This window comes from Pelecanus crispus, chromosome 12 (assembly GCF_030463565.1).
Source record: "Pelecanus crispus isolate bPelCri1 chromosome 12, bPelCri1.pri, whole genome shotgun sequence".
Lineage (NCBI taxonomy): Eukaryota > Metazoa > Chordata > Aves > Pelecaniformes > Pelecanidae > Pelecanus > Pelecanus crispus.
Window position 1 is genome coordinate 5,553,959 of NC_134654.1, and position 14,809 is coordinate 5,568,767.

At 42.0% G+C, this 14,809-nt stretch overlaps 1 protein-coding gene across 2 annotated transcripts in view; it reads left to right on the forward strand.

The window, feature by feature from the left end:
* The first annotated feature begins 8,226 nt into the window (after positions 1–8,226).
* The window catches only part of SSH2 (slingshot protein phosphatase 2), a 101,190-nt gene continuing 94,607 nt past the window's right edge, over positions 8,227–14,809 (forward strand). For both annotated transcript variants that reach the window (XM_075719433.1, XM_075719434.1), the window contains exon 1: positions 8,227–8,289. In XM_075719433.1, coding sequence (XP_075575548.1) covers positions 8,227–8,289 — 63 coding nt within the window. The remainder of the gene's footprint in view (positions 8,290–14,809) is intronic.

The following is a 14,809-nucleotide window of genomic DNA, read 5'->3' on the forward strand; positions in this document are numbered from 1 at the left end:
TATTTCTGTTTAGGCCCCATTCCATGCCCCCAGGAAATCCAGTGGATATGAGACAAAGGAAGCAAGTAATGGAAAATACCAGATGCCTAGGAGCAAGATTTCTCTACGTGCCGCCTTCTGCTTCATCTTTTCTGTAGCTGTGAAAAACAGTGAGGAAGCTTCTCCCATAGACTACTTCATTTCAACTTTGGCAACTATTTTGTCCTCCGGACATTTTGTTAAGGTAACAAGGACACAGGTGTATAGGTCAGCAGAGCTCCTACAGAAAGGGAAACTCTATACCATGAACTCTGTAATTAAGCTGTTCACAAGCACTTAATCTTGTAGTTTATTCTGTAAAAGACAGACCTACAGAGAGTTGCAGATACCTCCCTTTACAATTTCCCAAACTCCACTGTTTTCTTCTCAAAACATACATTCTGTGAAATATCAGGAAGAAACTGAGTTGCTCACAAGGCACAATTTGAAAACTATTGCTACATGTCTCCCCACATAACTGTCTGCATCTGTAATGGGACTTAGACATACAGAATGGAGCAGAATGTTGCCTAACAACTTGATTCAAAGCATGAAAAATCACCAGCGTGCTGCAAAAAAACCCAGCTCAGTGTTAAACAACAGCAAGGGAAGGGTGATTATTAATAGGGAGAGCCTAACGCCTTTCCAAATTAAAGATGGAACTCCACCCTGAACTTGCTGCCACACTGTCCTTGTCAAGCTCTTATTTAAAAGTGCTTTTCACTAAGGCCTTTCAGTATCCATAGCAATGCTGTTGCTTTTGATATGTTTTGCTCTTCGTGTTTAAGCATTTGTAGCTGTTCTGAAGAGAGCCTTCCAGGAGATGCATAAATGTGATCTACAGCCCTCCTGGCACACAAATGTAATTACTAATATGTTGACCTTCTGGTTCATAACCATTGTTTGAGTCCAGTACTGCTTGGATAGTAGGATGCTTCACAGCACTAAATTTCTATGTCTCTTTTCCTGATGGGCTTGTTGGCATCTTCTGGTAATTTGTTTTCAAAGATGGCTACCTGATGGGGAGGGAGATGGATTTATGGATCAAGCTGCCTGGCTGACCCACAGAGAGGGTTTTAAGATGGTAGCTGTTTTGCCACTGAAGGACATGAGCTGTAAAGGAGTCCAGATTTATAATGGTAGAAAGAGAAACCTGTCAACCCTGTCAAATTGTTCCTTGCTTAGGTGAGTTTCTTTCAATAAGCTGTAAAACCAGACTCTTTCTGGTTCAAAGCAGGGTGTTAAACAAATGTTCTGGTCACATTCCAAATCAGCTGGTTTTGTTGTGCCAAAATAAACTGTTTCAAATACTTCTGTTATTTTTTAACATCTTTTATGAAACAGCTCTGCAGTTTCTGTGCAATGTTAAAGTGACAACTGCACTCTGCTTTATGAGGTAGCTGATTCTGGATGATGATGAATATATTTTCTACACTGCTGTCAACCATTTGTTAGGATGATTTTGAGAATTAATAAATGTTTATAAGGTATCTCTATGTCTCTGAACAAAGCAAAACAAAACAAAAACCAACTAAGTGCGACTGTTCTATCTCAATTCCGTGGCATTCGCCTAACTCCAAGAATGGAAGCAGAGCATAGAGAACTATGCCCACTGCTTTTATGTAGGACAGATAAAGAAGTCTAAGAAGGTATGGAAGAACATACAAACAGCACATAACTGTTAAAATAAACAACAAAGGAGTGCTAGAATCAGGCCCTGAAACTCAGAATCCGTTGAGGATTACGGGATGCACCTCCAGTTTGTATAAGACACCATTGGCTCATAAACTTCAGTGCTGATGTACATTAGTTGAGAATTTGGTCCACAATATATAGAGCTCTCATGGCCTATGACATTCCCAAGTGGAGGCTTGATTGTCCAAATAATAGTAAGCATGGTGCACAGAGACAAGCTTTAGAAACACCTGCAAAATTTGAAATGTGATATAAAGTTTCCTGTAAGCCTTTGTTCAAGCTGAAGGCAAGCTAAGCTTTTCATTATTTAGTAGGATGCCACTTTCCTGGCTCCTTTTCTGTGGGAGAAATATTCTTGCTGGAATCCCTGCAGGTACAAAAAGATTATCTCCCCGTTTTCTGTATAAAACCCAAATCTGCTCATAAATAAGATTTTAATGGTTTCATTGTTATTCTGTTAGGTGATTTTGATGGGTGGGCCAGGGCCAGGAAAGACTAAAGTTTGTCTAGGTAAATATTTTGGAGATGTTTGAGTCAGAAAAGTCTTTTCAAAACCAGAGTTCAACCTCTTTTGACGTTCTATCGTTCAGAAATAGTTTTGCCTTTCCCTAATGTGCTTCACAGAGCATGTTTATCTCACCAATCACAAAGAGCCCAATACCCTTTTCATACATGATCTTCTTTTCAATACAATTAAAATTTAAAAAGACTTTCTCTTTTGCTTTCTGAAGCTTTGAAGAACTGTTTTTCTTACCTTTGGAGCAGGTATCAAAATAGATCTTACTCCTCCTGCTTTCAAAGTGGCTTTGCAAATGAACAGGAATTTAATATATGCCCATCTGTTCTCAACCATTAAAAATCTTAAAGTGAATTAGGGATTTCTCAGACCTGCTGTGGAGCCGGGCTGTGAGTTTTACTCCTCTGTGTGTTTGCAGTTGCTAAGCAATAATCCCAAAGGTTGCTATGTCTCTTCCACGACTCAGAATTGCTGTAGGTTGTCTTTTGGCTTTGGCAGCCCAACCGACTCTTCTGTACTGAACTTAGATCATTGCATCACGTGACTGAAAAGAAAGTAAAATAAAAAAGACTATGAATAGCAACAGACAACATTAAGGGCACAAATAGTCAGAGAGAGAATCCACAGGAGCCCGGTGACAGGAGGTTTACCTTCAGATTTAAGGTTCACAGGGTCCAGAACTGTTGCAAGTCCATTACAAGCTGAACTGAGGGCTGCATTAACCAGATGTGAGACTCTGAGAGATAAAAACAAATCAATTGCAAACTCAATTTAAACATTTTCAGGCTCTCTTTTTTGTAAAGAACTGTGTCGCTTTGAAGCAGCCTTTCAGGAAAGGCATGTACAGCACTAATAAGGGGGGAGTTTGTAGTGCCATTTTGTTAGACTGTCTTTAAACCTGAATCTAAAGGAATTTGATGAATCACCTTTAATAATTTCTGCTATATTCTTGAAGAATAATATGCAACACAGGGAAAGGAGGAGGGAAAAGACAAAACCATCTATGACAGCCATTCTGCACCCATTTATACTAATGTAAATCAGGTGTCTGTTCAGCTATTTCCTTGGTGTTATGCAGGACTTCCAACTGAGAAATTTCTGGCAATTTCTGACAGGAAACAAGGTTTCTTTAACACTGTTTCTTTCTTGCATTTTGCACTGGAAAAGGCATGATATTTGGATTATCTACCTGCAGGAAAACTGAACCGTGACTTATCTACAGTATTTGTCATTGGAACAGGGGCACGGTACCCTACCCTCTAGCAGAGTATTAGTCTCCATTTTATGGACAGCTGAGCTTGTTACAAAACTTGAAATAGAGGAGGTTTAATATAAATAACAGAATTTTTCCAAAATCTGCTACAGTTACTGTTAGAGTCACATTTGTTCTCTAGTTTAGGAACTCTGGCGCTTTAACTGCAGACTCAAAAATTTCATTGTCTGGCATCTTCATCAAGTCTCTTGTTATTTATTACAGCACCCACAACACCAAGGTAAATAATAATTAATTTGTAAAACTCTGGAATTGGAAATAGCTCTAAGTGACATGCACCCCGAGTCCCAACATAAACCCAGTACAACATTTATGCTGCCCTTAAAAAAAAGGTTTAATTTTGTTCCGAAGACCTGTCATAGAAGTTAGCAAGTGTACATGCTGTGTACAGGTTCTTTACAAGGAGGAAATTTGCTCAGAAATTACAATAACAATTGTACTTTAGTGGAGAGTCAAAAGCCTCCATTTTTCTTTTATTTTTATACTGTCTTTTCTGGAAAGGAGGACACTATAGAAATTCCTGGTGTTTGTACCCAGCAACATTTATTTTCCTCTACGTACTCCTGTACATATTTCAGAAAAATTTGCGTGGTTGTAACTTCTACAGATACCTTTGGCCATCTGTGCTAAGTGTCCCTCTGAAAAAATGTTTCTTCTGGACACTCTCAAATACCACTGGAATGCCAAGCTTACCAGTGTCATAATATGCCATAGACACTACAATACTGACTTAATTTTAGAATTCAGTATTTGCTTGCAGCGAGGAAACATAGCACAAAAAAACCCCACCAAAAACATGTGAGTCAACTTTCATATGAAAAATACACTGTAATAAACTATAGTTTCTTTGTTATGTATTTGAAAACAACAAGTACCAGAAGGAAATACGCTCACTGCAGTGTATTTCCAAGATGTGTTGAAGTATAGCATCAATTATGTCAATAAAATGAAGCAGAAAATTAGTGCACAGGAATATTTTAAAATGAGGCTTTAAACTGGATTGTGCACTTTTTTCCTCAAAGCAGTTTGCACATGATTAACTCCTGTTATCTCTTCTCCCAGGTGGGCTTGCTTTTTCCCCTTTGCAATTCAGAATTCTGTTGCTATTATGACTAACTTCCAAAACTTTTTCTTTTTTTGGTATGAAACATAAATTTAAAAAATACTCTCCCTTTTCTTAAAGTGATTTTTTAGCCCCCAAACAAGAGCATACAAATAGAACTTGAAAGGAGGGATCAAAATTGCTCTATTTTTATTTTCCTGGAAGTGGAATCCCGTGGGTTAAGCAAACCTTTAATCGCACCCTATTTAACTTGGCTGTTATCCCTTAATGTTTTTGCTAAGCAAAGTGTATCCTTTTATTATGCCATCAAATACTTGCACTGTTGACAAAATAATGGGCTGAATATGTCATCACAGATGTTTTGCTGGAATTGCCTCTTCTATCTTTTTTTGGTTTTCTGCGTAAGATACATTTTGGGAGCACTGTCGCCTTTTGCAGCTGATGCCAAGATTATGCAATAAAAGCCCCAACACATAGTAATAATAAGTTGTGTTAGCCAGAGAAATGTTTGCAGTGTATTAAAGAAAGAAAATAGTTAGTTTTGGAAATACATACAAAACCAGCTCATGTATAGCTTCACATCCTTTAAATGACATATTGGGCTAAAGCTGCAGGTGCTGACCACGGAGCTTTCAGCACCGGGAAGAACAAGACCACAGTCTTCCAGTTCCTTTTTTGTGCCAGCCATGATGCTGTGACCACAGGCTGCCCTCTAATTGCTCTTTTCAATCAGAATACATCTGCCTTATAGCTTCCTCCTCCACATTTAAATTCTGCTGCTAAAAACATTGCACATGCAAATTATACCTTTCTAATGGCTCGGAGAACCATTGCAATCTGTGATTATTGTGGTTAATAACTGATATGTTGGACCTTTAGCTAACTGTAGATAGCAACTCCATTATTTACTTGTGGTAAATGTTTTTTAAAAGTGTTTGCTGTTCAAATACCTGGAATAGCTACCGGATATATGAAAATTACACAAAAGTCTATTTTGGAAGCTGATTTAAATAATCCTTTCTTGATAGTAATCCCTGCATGACCAGTGCTCAAAATCCAGAATGAAATGCCAGTCCCAGGTGAGGAAACTGCTAGAATACTCTCGGAACCTGTAGTCTTCCACCTATCCTCTGCACCAATGCAGACATATCTGAACAGAAGCTACGTGCCTTGAAGCAGCCCTATTATTTGCAGGAATTCACTTGTGGAAACAAAATAATAACGTGGATATTATGCTTTAGAGAAAGGTGAATAGCATTAAGATTCCTGTCATATGCCAGAGAAGAAAAAACTTTGCCTCCTCAAACAAGACTCCTGCCTCCACTGAAAATCATGGCAAAAAACTTTACAGCAGCATGGCCTTGCATCTGGCTACCACCTCAGCATGGCGGTTGGTAACCACAAGGAATCTCTCTTTCTGCTAAGCTTCACCATTCTTTGTATAACCAATATGTAGCCATTCAAGTTCATGCTTCTTATGTTCCCAAAACCTTCTCCAAGGGACTGCTAAGTGATGCAGGATCATTTTTACCTGAAAGAAAGAAATGCTTTGCCAGGGGACAAAGCACTTTTTCAGTTTCACAGAAAAGAAGACAGAAAAATGTAGTTAGAACAAACACCGTATTTGAGTAAAATATAACAAAAAGCTTCCGCAATGAAATAGCAGCAAACCTAAATAATCTTTAAAATTATTGAAAACAAAAAGGTTCCCATGCGCTCCATTATATTGTTGATCCATGACATTTTTAGTTAACATTTTACTGCTGTTCTTTCCTGAACCGGGTACAAACTAAACAAAAATAATATGGTCTGAAAATATACTTTATGCGGTTCAGTTATATAGCTGGAACAAGTAGCAAATATTGATAGGAAAGACGTTCTGTTGAAACTACAGATAGAGCTTTTTTCAGTAGCCACACCTAACAGCCTTACTAGTCTAGCTATGTCATTTGAGAGTGTGACAAAAATCTGATACGTGCAACTCACAAGCACGGAACAGTCCTTTTTCTCCCCAAACTCACAGCTTGCTTTAGCTATAATGGCAAAAGGATGTCTGTATTTGGAATGGTCTTTGCCAATCTATATCTACTGTACAGATACACCAAAACCACATCTGTATTGCAGATTTGCCCACAGAAAAGATAAAGCATTTAACAAATAAATGGGAGGGAGGGACTGGACAAGAAGCTGCTCAGATATGAGATATTGTTTTATTGGGAAGCTGTGGAATATTCAGAACTTGGGGTATACTAATTTAAAAGGGGTCTGGAAGGCATTTTCTTGACCTCTGTGCCATAAATTAGACTGCGCTGCTAGCACGCTCTCCATAAATATTATGTTTCAAAATAACAACATGATGGCTGTAAAAGGCAGGACAATGACTCTTTGGTTACCTAAAGGTTTTGCTTATTCTCCCCATGTGTTCAGATCCCACTGGGGGCTCTTTCGGACTCTTTCATGTGCAAGATGCTGGCTTGCTGTGCAGTTCACTCTGGAAGCTCAGCTTCAGTCCAGTTTAGGGAGCTTGTTCTTCATCCTCTCTTGTCCACTAGGAGGCAAAATGCCTCATTAGCGAGCCTGGCTTCTCTACCAGAGCCGCCCTGCTAATTATTTTGACTGCAAGGCACTGGGGAATAACCTGAAGAGCTACCATGTGGCTTCTCTGGTGCTTAGATTTACAGAGGCAATAGAGTCCCGTACAGCCCTGTCTGTCTGAGGAGCAGATGTAAGCAAGATGGACCAAGTGCTTAAACGGAATCAATAGGTTAATACACACTCTTGACAAGGAAGAGTTTGCTCCGTTTTAATATTTAGACTGGATTCTGTTCATCATATGCAGTGCTGTCATTAGACACCCAAGACATTTCTTGATCCCAGTTACCTCCTCGCCAACATTCCCACGAATTCGGTAGCACCAGGCTGAAGCTGCAAAAGAAACGAAGCTTAATAGCGTTTGGCCCTTTGTCTCAGAACCCGAACTGTCAAGCGGCATTGCATTCTGGGGATGTCTGAACGCTTTAAATGTCATGTATACTTCTTAGACTAGTTTTTTGGTGTTTGGGCTTGGGCATTGATGTAAAAATAGGTGTTATATGCTGTTTTCATTACAGGAAGAGTTACCGTTGTTCCCTAATCCAAGGAAAAGCTACAGTATGCGAGCATTAATGCCAATTTTCACCCAGTACAGTGCCACACACATTGCTACAGCTCCCTGCAGGACGGGATTCCAAAAAACCCATCGCGTTTACGTACCAGAGCGCCCTGCCAGGGGCGCGTTCCGGGTGGCCGCAGCCAAGTTGGCACACATTACCAAAACTCATCTCTCGGCTCGAGAGGCCGGGGAGGGATCGTCGAGAGCCCCTCGCACGCCGGGCGCCAGGAGCCAGGCTGCCGGCCGGCGCGGCAGGGGTTAATCCGCCGCGGCGGCCCGGGGGCGGCGCCGCGCTGACAGGTGGCGCATGCGCCCTGGCGCCTTATTGTGCCCGGCCGGCCCAGCCCCGGCGCGCCTCAGTCGGCGAGAGGCCGTTGGCGCGCGTGGAGCTGCTGCCCCCTGCGGCCGGCGCCGCGCCACCTCCGCTCCCCTCCCCGCCCTCCCGCCGCCGGCGGCTCGCCATGGAGTAAGGCCCCCGCCGGCCGGACGGGGGGCCCCGCCGCGCCTCGATGGCTCTGGTCACGGTGCAGCGCTCGCCTACCCCCAGCGCCACCTCCAGCCCCTGCGCCTCGGTGAGTCCGCCCGCCGGCCGCCCGCCCGGCGCTGAGGGGAGCGCGGCGGTTGGTGGCCGTTAGGGTCCGGCGCGCGGCCGTGCGCATGCGTGCGCCACACCGCCTCCCCCCCCCCCCCCCCCCGCTTCCCGCCGGGCCCTGACAGCTCCGTGTGGGCAGCGGCGCCCGCCCGCCCCGGCGCCCCCGGGCCGCCCGCCGCTGCCCTCAGTCCCCGGAAACGGGGGCAGACTCCCCTGCGGGGCCCTCGCGTCGCGCTTGCGTCGCCGTGGCCGGGTGACAGGCGAGGGGAGAGGCGGGGGTCCCCCGGGTGCCCCTCAGCAGGCCCGGGCTGGGCTGGGGGAGCCGGCGGGGCTCCGCGCCGCCAGCCCTGGGGCTGCGGAGGGGCTCTCGGGCACCGCAAGCCGGGTGGTTCCCGCAGGGTCCCGGTCTGAGCCCGCCCCGAGCCTCAGCCCCTGTGTAAAGGTGCTGCTGCCCCATCTGCAGCGCGGAACTGTCTAAATAAAGCAGCCTGGTTTAATTTTGTTTTCATTGTGTGTGGTGGGAGAGAGGCGGGAAGTGTGCGTGGAAGCAGACTGACATTGTTCGGGCTACGGCTGTTTCAGGATGATTTCATCTGACAGTACCCTCTGGGTATCTCCAGTACGTGGCCCTTCCTTTGCGAAGAGCTAAGATTTTTTTTTTCTTTTTTTTTTTTTTCTCCTTTTTTTAACGTTGCATATAATCTGCAAGAGACTGTCAAGCCCAAGACAGATACAGAAAGGCCAGATTTCCAGTCTCTGGGTGAGATGTGCAGAATGAGCAGATATTCTCATCGCTGCCCTCAATGAGGAAGTCAGGCAGGCGGCTATAAAGACTTCTTGCTTTCCATGCTCTTTAAACTTGGGATGGGCTGGTTTAGTACCTTTGTATTGTAACATCTTGGATGTTAACCCCTTAAACTGCTACCTCCTGATTATGTGGCTTGTTGGTAATACAACTAAGGATGAGAATGAAAATAGTGAGCTTGCTGTCACCTTCTGTATGCGTAGTTCTCGGCTTTTTTCCTTAAAAACCCTCCTGCATTATCACATTAGTGTTCTGTCTGGTTTGCAAAAGTTTGGGGGGGAAAGAGTTGAAATCGCAGTTGCTTCCATCATGGTAAGGGGATGAAAAAGCCAACTACTCTGAAAATATTTCTTGTTGTGTTAAGTAACCTCTTCTGAAACTAGATCAGCTACTTGACAGGTCCTGCCTGCCCCGGCAGCATTTTAGCTGTCAGAACGCTTTTTTTTTCTTTCCTTCTTTTTTTTTTTTCTTCCTCTTTCACTGCCATGTCTGTCCTAAGGTATGTTTATTTAGCAACACAGATTAATTTTGCTTATATTTCTCTGCTAGAAATACTAATGTGCTGCATTACTTCAGAGGTTGCTTCTCCCTTTTGACTTCTTTACCCTTTCCACTATTCCTTTTCTCACACATTTCTTGCATTTTAGACATCTTGTGAGAATAGGTGGGTCTCTCTTGGCATCTTCCTTCTTTCTCCCACTTGGATGCATAACCTTTTCCTTTGTTAAATATTTGATATATCTGAACAATTAGTTGTATTCTGTAAGGCTTTCCCATCTGGAACAGCTGGGCTGTTGCCCAACTGATTAAATTAAATTGAAACTGTACTGATTTTTGAACACTACTTAATTTTTAAATGTATAAACAACTCCCTCCAGAGGCTGATAAATCCAGAGAATGCAGCTTTCAGTGTATTTATCTATATTCCCTTTTTTCAATCTCATAGTACCGAGGTGTATTCTGTACCAGTGGTCTTTGTAAATCCTTGGTGCCCTTTGCAGAAATAAGTGTGTGACAGTTTTCCTGGCCTGGTTTTGGTTCTCACAATTATTTCTGCTTTCTCAGACTTTTCTTGCAGTCTAAAGTGGAAATGATATTCATCATATTCTGCCCTTAACTGCTATTGTTTGAGTACTTCTGCATTTCCTGTTATAAGTTCCTAACCACACTTCAGAATTTTGACTGCCCTTTTAGCCTCTTGTTAGATAGCTGTTAGATAGCTCCATCCCTCTGTCAGAATTCTGTTGAGCTTGTGTGTGTTCCTCCTCTGTCACAAAGTTCTTGTTTCTTAATCAAAACTTTTGGTATCACTTCAGATGACGATCCCTTCTAGGCTGCTAAGGGCTTGTGAGCAGGGCAGTCACCTTTTTAGTCCTTGGGAAGGCTTTGGTTCTGCGAGCCTGCCACGCTTGCCATTCTTATGGGTCCTTGTTGACTTCAGCAGGGGGACTTGATTCTTTCCGTTTTAAGTGAAATTGGTTGAAACAATTTGTTGTAAACTGATGGTAGCTTCCTTCTGTGTGGACTGACAACTCTAGCTCCAAACTACCTCTTTAAAAGAAAGCTCATCTTGCCAAATAATTTTTTATGAGTAGTATAAGGGTCTAACTTCCTGTGTGAAACCCTGCTGTTTCTGAACAAAGATTATCTGGTAGCTGCTGGAACTTTGCTCTTCCAGCTTGTGGGCAAGGAAGAAGCATGTCGGTGTGCAAGCATATGGCTATGTCTAATTCTGTTTCCAGGTCACTAAGAATTTTGAGGACAGAAGTGGATTCTCTTTTAAATTGCTTGACGTCTCCTTGCCTAAACTTCTCGGACAAGGAGAAAGGGTGAAATTGATGTCCTCAAACTGAATTTTTGCATTAAGTATGCCCTATAAACAGTTATAATTGGCTGTTACGGATTGAGGGGAATAGCTGATCTGAATCACTCTGAAATTGGATGGCTTTTATTTATAGGTTTTTATCTTGTTCTCATTGCCATAGAGCATCTCATGAGCATTCATTTCAGGGTAGTTCATGCAAAGTGTTGATTATACATTTACAGCCCTCTGGTCGCTTGATGACTTGTAAAATTCCCTTAATTGGCTGTCCAGACTTCTGCTATCTGTTTGTTTTGGCCTTTGGTTATGCAGCCACTTTGAGAAATAGGACTGCAGTCTTCACTTCTATATGGCAGAATAGTTGTCTCCTGACGTGCCTTATTAGTAGAAAATGGTAGAAGACAGGACTGTACTACAGTAAAATGTAAAGATACCATGAGCTGGAGAGGGGCTCCTTGGTGCTGATCAAGGCCTTTGTTTATCTTGTAACACAAAATAAGATTTCCTTTCTTTTTTTTTTTTTTCCTCCTGTGTGTGTTTGGGGGGAGCTGAGGGGGGTGGGTGTTCTCCCTCCCATCCCTTAAAGAAGGTTGTTTTGGGTGGAAGAGGACTTGAGTCAAAGTGAAGGAAGGGCCCTTGAAGTTTGCATCTGCACTATAGCAGGTGGGCGCAGTAGTCCCATCATGAACAAAAGCAGTGAAATGATCACAAGTGCTACTGAGACCTGCAGTCAGAGCTCTGCTAGGGCAATTTGAGAAATCTAGCCTGTTGCTTTTTCTCTCCATACCCCACATTCTTTGACCCTACTTCCAAATATCTGTGCCATATTTCCTGTCTTGCAGGACAGTATCTTGGCAAGTGGTAGGGCTTTCCCATCCTTCCCTTCTAGCATGTTCGTTTCAGTAGAAAAAAATGAAAGCATATTTTCTTTGGTTTCTTTCTTGACAACTGTAAGATAGTGAAGAGAAAGAAATCTGGATGAATTTAACTTGCTATATCCTTTGGTTCTGGGGTTTAAATTTAAAAAAAGAAAAAAGTTGTTCACCATTGCTAACCAAAATACACCATTTTAAAAGGGATGAAGTTATTGTTCTTGGGCTGTTAGTGTGCATGCATTGTTGTTCAAGGCAGTTGTTATTACTATACTTGTCTACATACAATTTTTAAGTTACTTTTGCTGCTTGGATCTCTAAGCAGTGAACTGTCTCTCTGAATCTACTGTTGATATTAAGCTGCAGATGTCTTACTCCAACTGACAAACATGGAATATCTCTATTGCTCACTCTGTAGCAAAGTGTGGGGACAGCAGCCACATTGTCAGGTCTAGGGACAAGGGGCAAGAAAGAATTCTAGCTAAAGCAGAGGAGAGCTAGTAAAAGATGCCTGCCTCAGTCCTTTGTGAGCCTTGTTATCTAAGGCACTGGAAGTTGTTGGGTAACTTCAGTCACCAGGCTAACATTGAATCTGTGTCATCATTATGATGGGAGCAGTGGAAAACTGCTCTAATACTCTTTGTAGCTTTCCAAAAGACTTCTGATAATTATCTGTTTTGGGAAATAATCTATCGAAGCTTGCCCTTTTAAATTATTTTTATGCATAGTTTTACAGAACAAAATATGCAATCTCTTTTAAGTGCTGGTTTTCCTTTGTCCGTTAGGTCTCTTTCCTGAGAAGTGAAGAAGCTGGGCAGGCGATCTGGCCCTGACTGCTCTCGCAGTTCACTTGTCTTCCCTACCCTCAGGGAGACAATATGCTTTTATTGGAAGGGAGCAACTGGCCCAGAAAGAGAGGATATGCTGCATATATTGTTCTAAAATGCACTTTTAAAAAAAAAAAAAGTTTAAAGCAAATGAAAACCTAAGCCATTTGACTTCCCCTCCTTAATCCCAGGAGAACAGCTTGAGCAGGAAGCAGAGTCCTGCAAATGTGCTTGGGAGTCTCTGTCAAGTTTAGCTTGAGAGCTCCTTGCTGGTGGAACATACAGGAAATATTTTCCCACTTATTTATGGGGAAGCTAAATATAACATTTCTCTACCCTGGTCCTGCAATTGCTATTAAACAATGTGGTAATTGTGAGTTTATTTAATCATTGGTAAATCCAGTCTATCTCACGTAGAACTTATTTTTCTTTTTTCCTTTTTATTTTTTTTTTTGAATAGTTAAGATTGTGATAGCTGCTGCTTGTATAGGGATGTGGAGAGTTGATTTTTGGAGGGGACTACAATGTAGCTAGGAGAACAGAAGCTTCTTATGAAATATTTAGTAGACTTACAAATGCCTAATATTTAAAGATGCTATCGTCTCTTATTTGTTGGTTTTCCTCAATTGATGTTTTTCAGGTATAGGCATAGCTCATTATGAAAACTTCAGTTTTCAGAGGCAGTGGACCAGAAGAATGTACTGATTGCTGCTTTAGGCAAACTTCTCATAGTGCCTTACAGATACTTCCATTTCGTATGTTGCCAGCTGTCACCATTTGGGAGATAAAACTGTATCATGAGGTGATCTGTAACTTCCTCCCTATCTTTCAAACTTCTGTTGAAAGCTCTGCAAGGAAAATGGGAGGCATCTACCTCATGTTGGGTGTGATGTTGTTAAAAGATGAAGGTTTCTGTCCAGCTGCACAAGACCAGGCGTTGGGGTCGTGGAGAATTTTGTACGTGTAAATGCATTCATACGTGGTGAGACTCAACTCCTTAAGCAGCTTGATGGTTAAGCTGAAGCTATTTGGTGACAAAAGACCAATCCTTCTCTTGAAGATCGGTTATCTACACACATAGCAGCCTCTTCTAGAGATCCGCATGAAATGCAAGGTCCTTTTTTAGGTTAGGAACAATATTTAGAGCTGAGAAGGAGGATAATGACAGTTGAATTGGAACCTCACCGAGGATCATATAGGAACATTCTTAAAACTTGCAGAGTACAAGAAAGTCTTTATCTTTTTTCTTTTTTTTTTTCTTTAAGGGATCTAACGGTCCGTTTGTAGGATATCTCAATGATAGCTTGACTTTTTTTTTTTTTTTAATTTCTTACTGAAACAGCCAACACTACATTCGCATTTCCCAGATATGTTTCTAGTTTTTTCTGAGCATTCATACCTTACAGCCACACTGGTGATGATTAGGTTTGGTTTGTGTAGTGGAGTGGTTTAGTTTTTGCTGGCTTTTTTTGTATCTGATTTGTGAGAAGAGGAGTATAAATTTGGACCTGGCTACAACTTGCTTTGACTATCGGGTCTAATACGCTGCACTGTTTGTTATTGTGCTTATGGAGCTAAAGGATGTACTGAATATAAAATACCTCTTCCATATTGTGCTTTACATTGGATTACTCTGTCTAAGGTTTCTTTACGAAGTCGGCAGCTACTTCTCCCATATCCTTCCCCTTCTTTTTGTTCTGTTTACTGGGGCATTGTTTTACAAGTTGTCAGGTTTGGGGTATTTGTGTCTTGACCGGTGAAGTCCAGCCAAAAGAACCTATGGTAGCTGGCCTAGAAGCTGAAGCCTGCTTTTCTTGGGCAAAGTCAGGCTTCTGGTAGTACTTTGTCAGTGTACTTACTTCGCTTTTTTTTTTTTAATTCCACTAAATGATACCATTTGTGGCATTGTAGATAAGACAACTATACAGCTTAGTTGCATCTTTCAAAATATGAAGTTACATTGAAACAAACTGAGTGAAATATACACTGAAGTTGTCACCGCTTGAGTGCCAGCAGTACCTAAATTCTTGTGTTTTGAAAATGCAAATTACCTGTGATGCTGTAATGAGTCATTATCTGACCAGTATTGATTCTTGCTGTTTAAGCAATGAGAGAAGGTTGAAAAGGGCAGGGTACTGTAATATCTACAGTTATTCTGAGAGTCAATGACACAT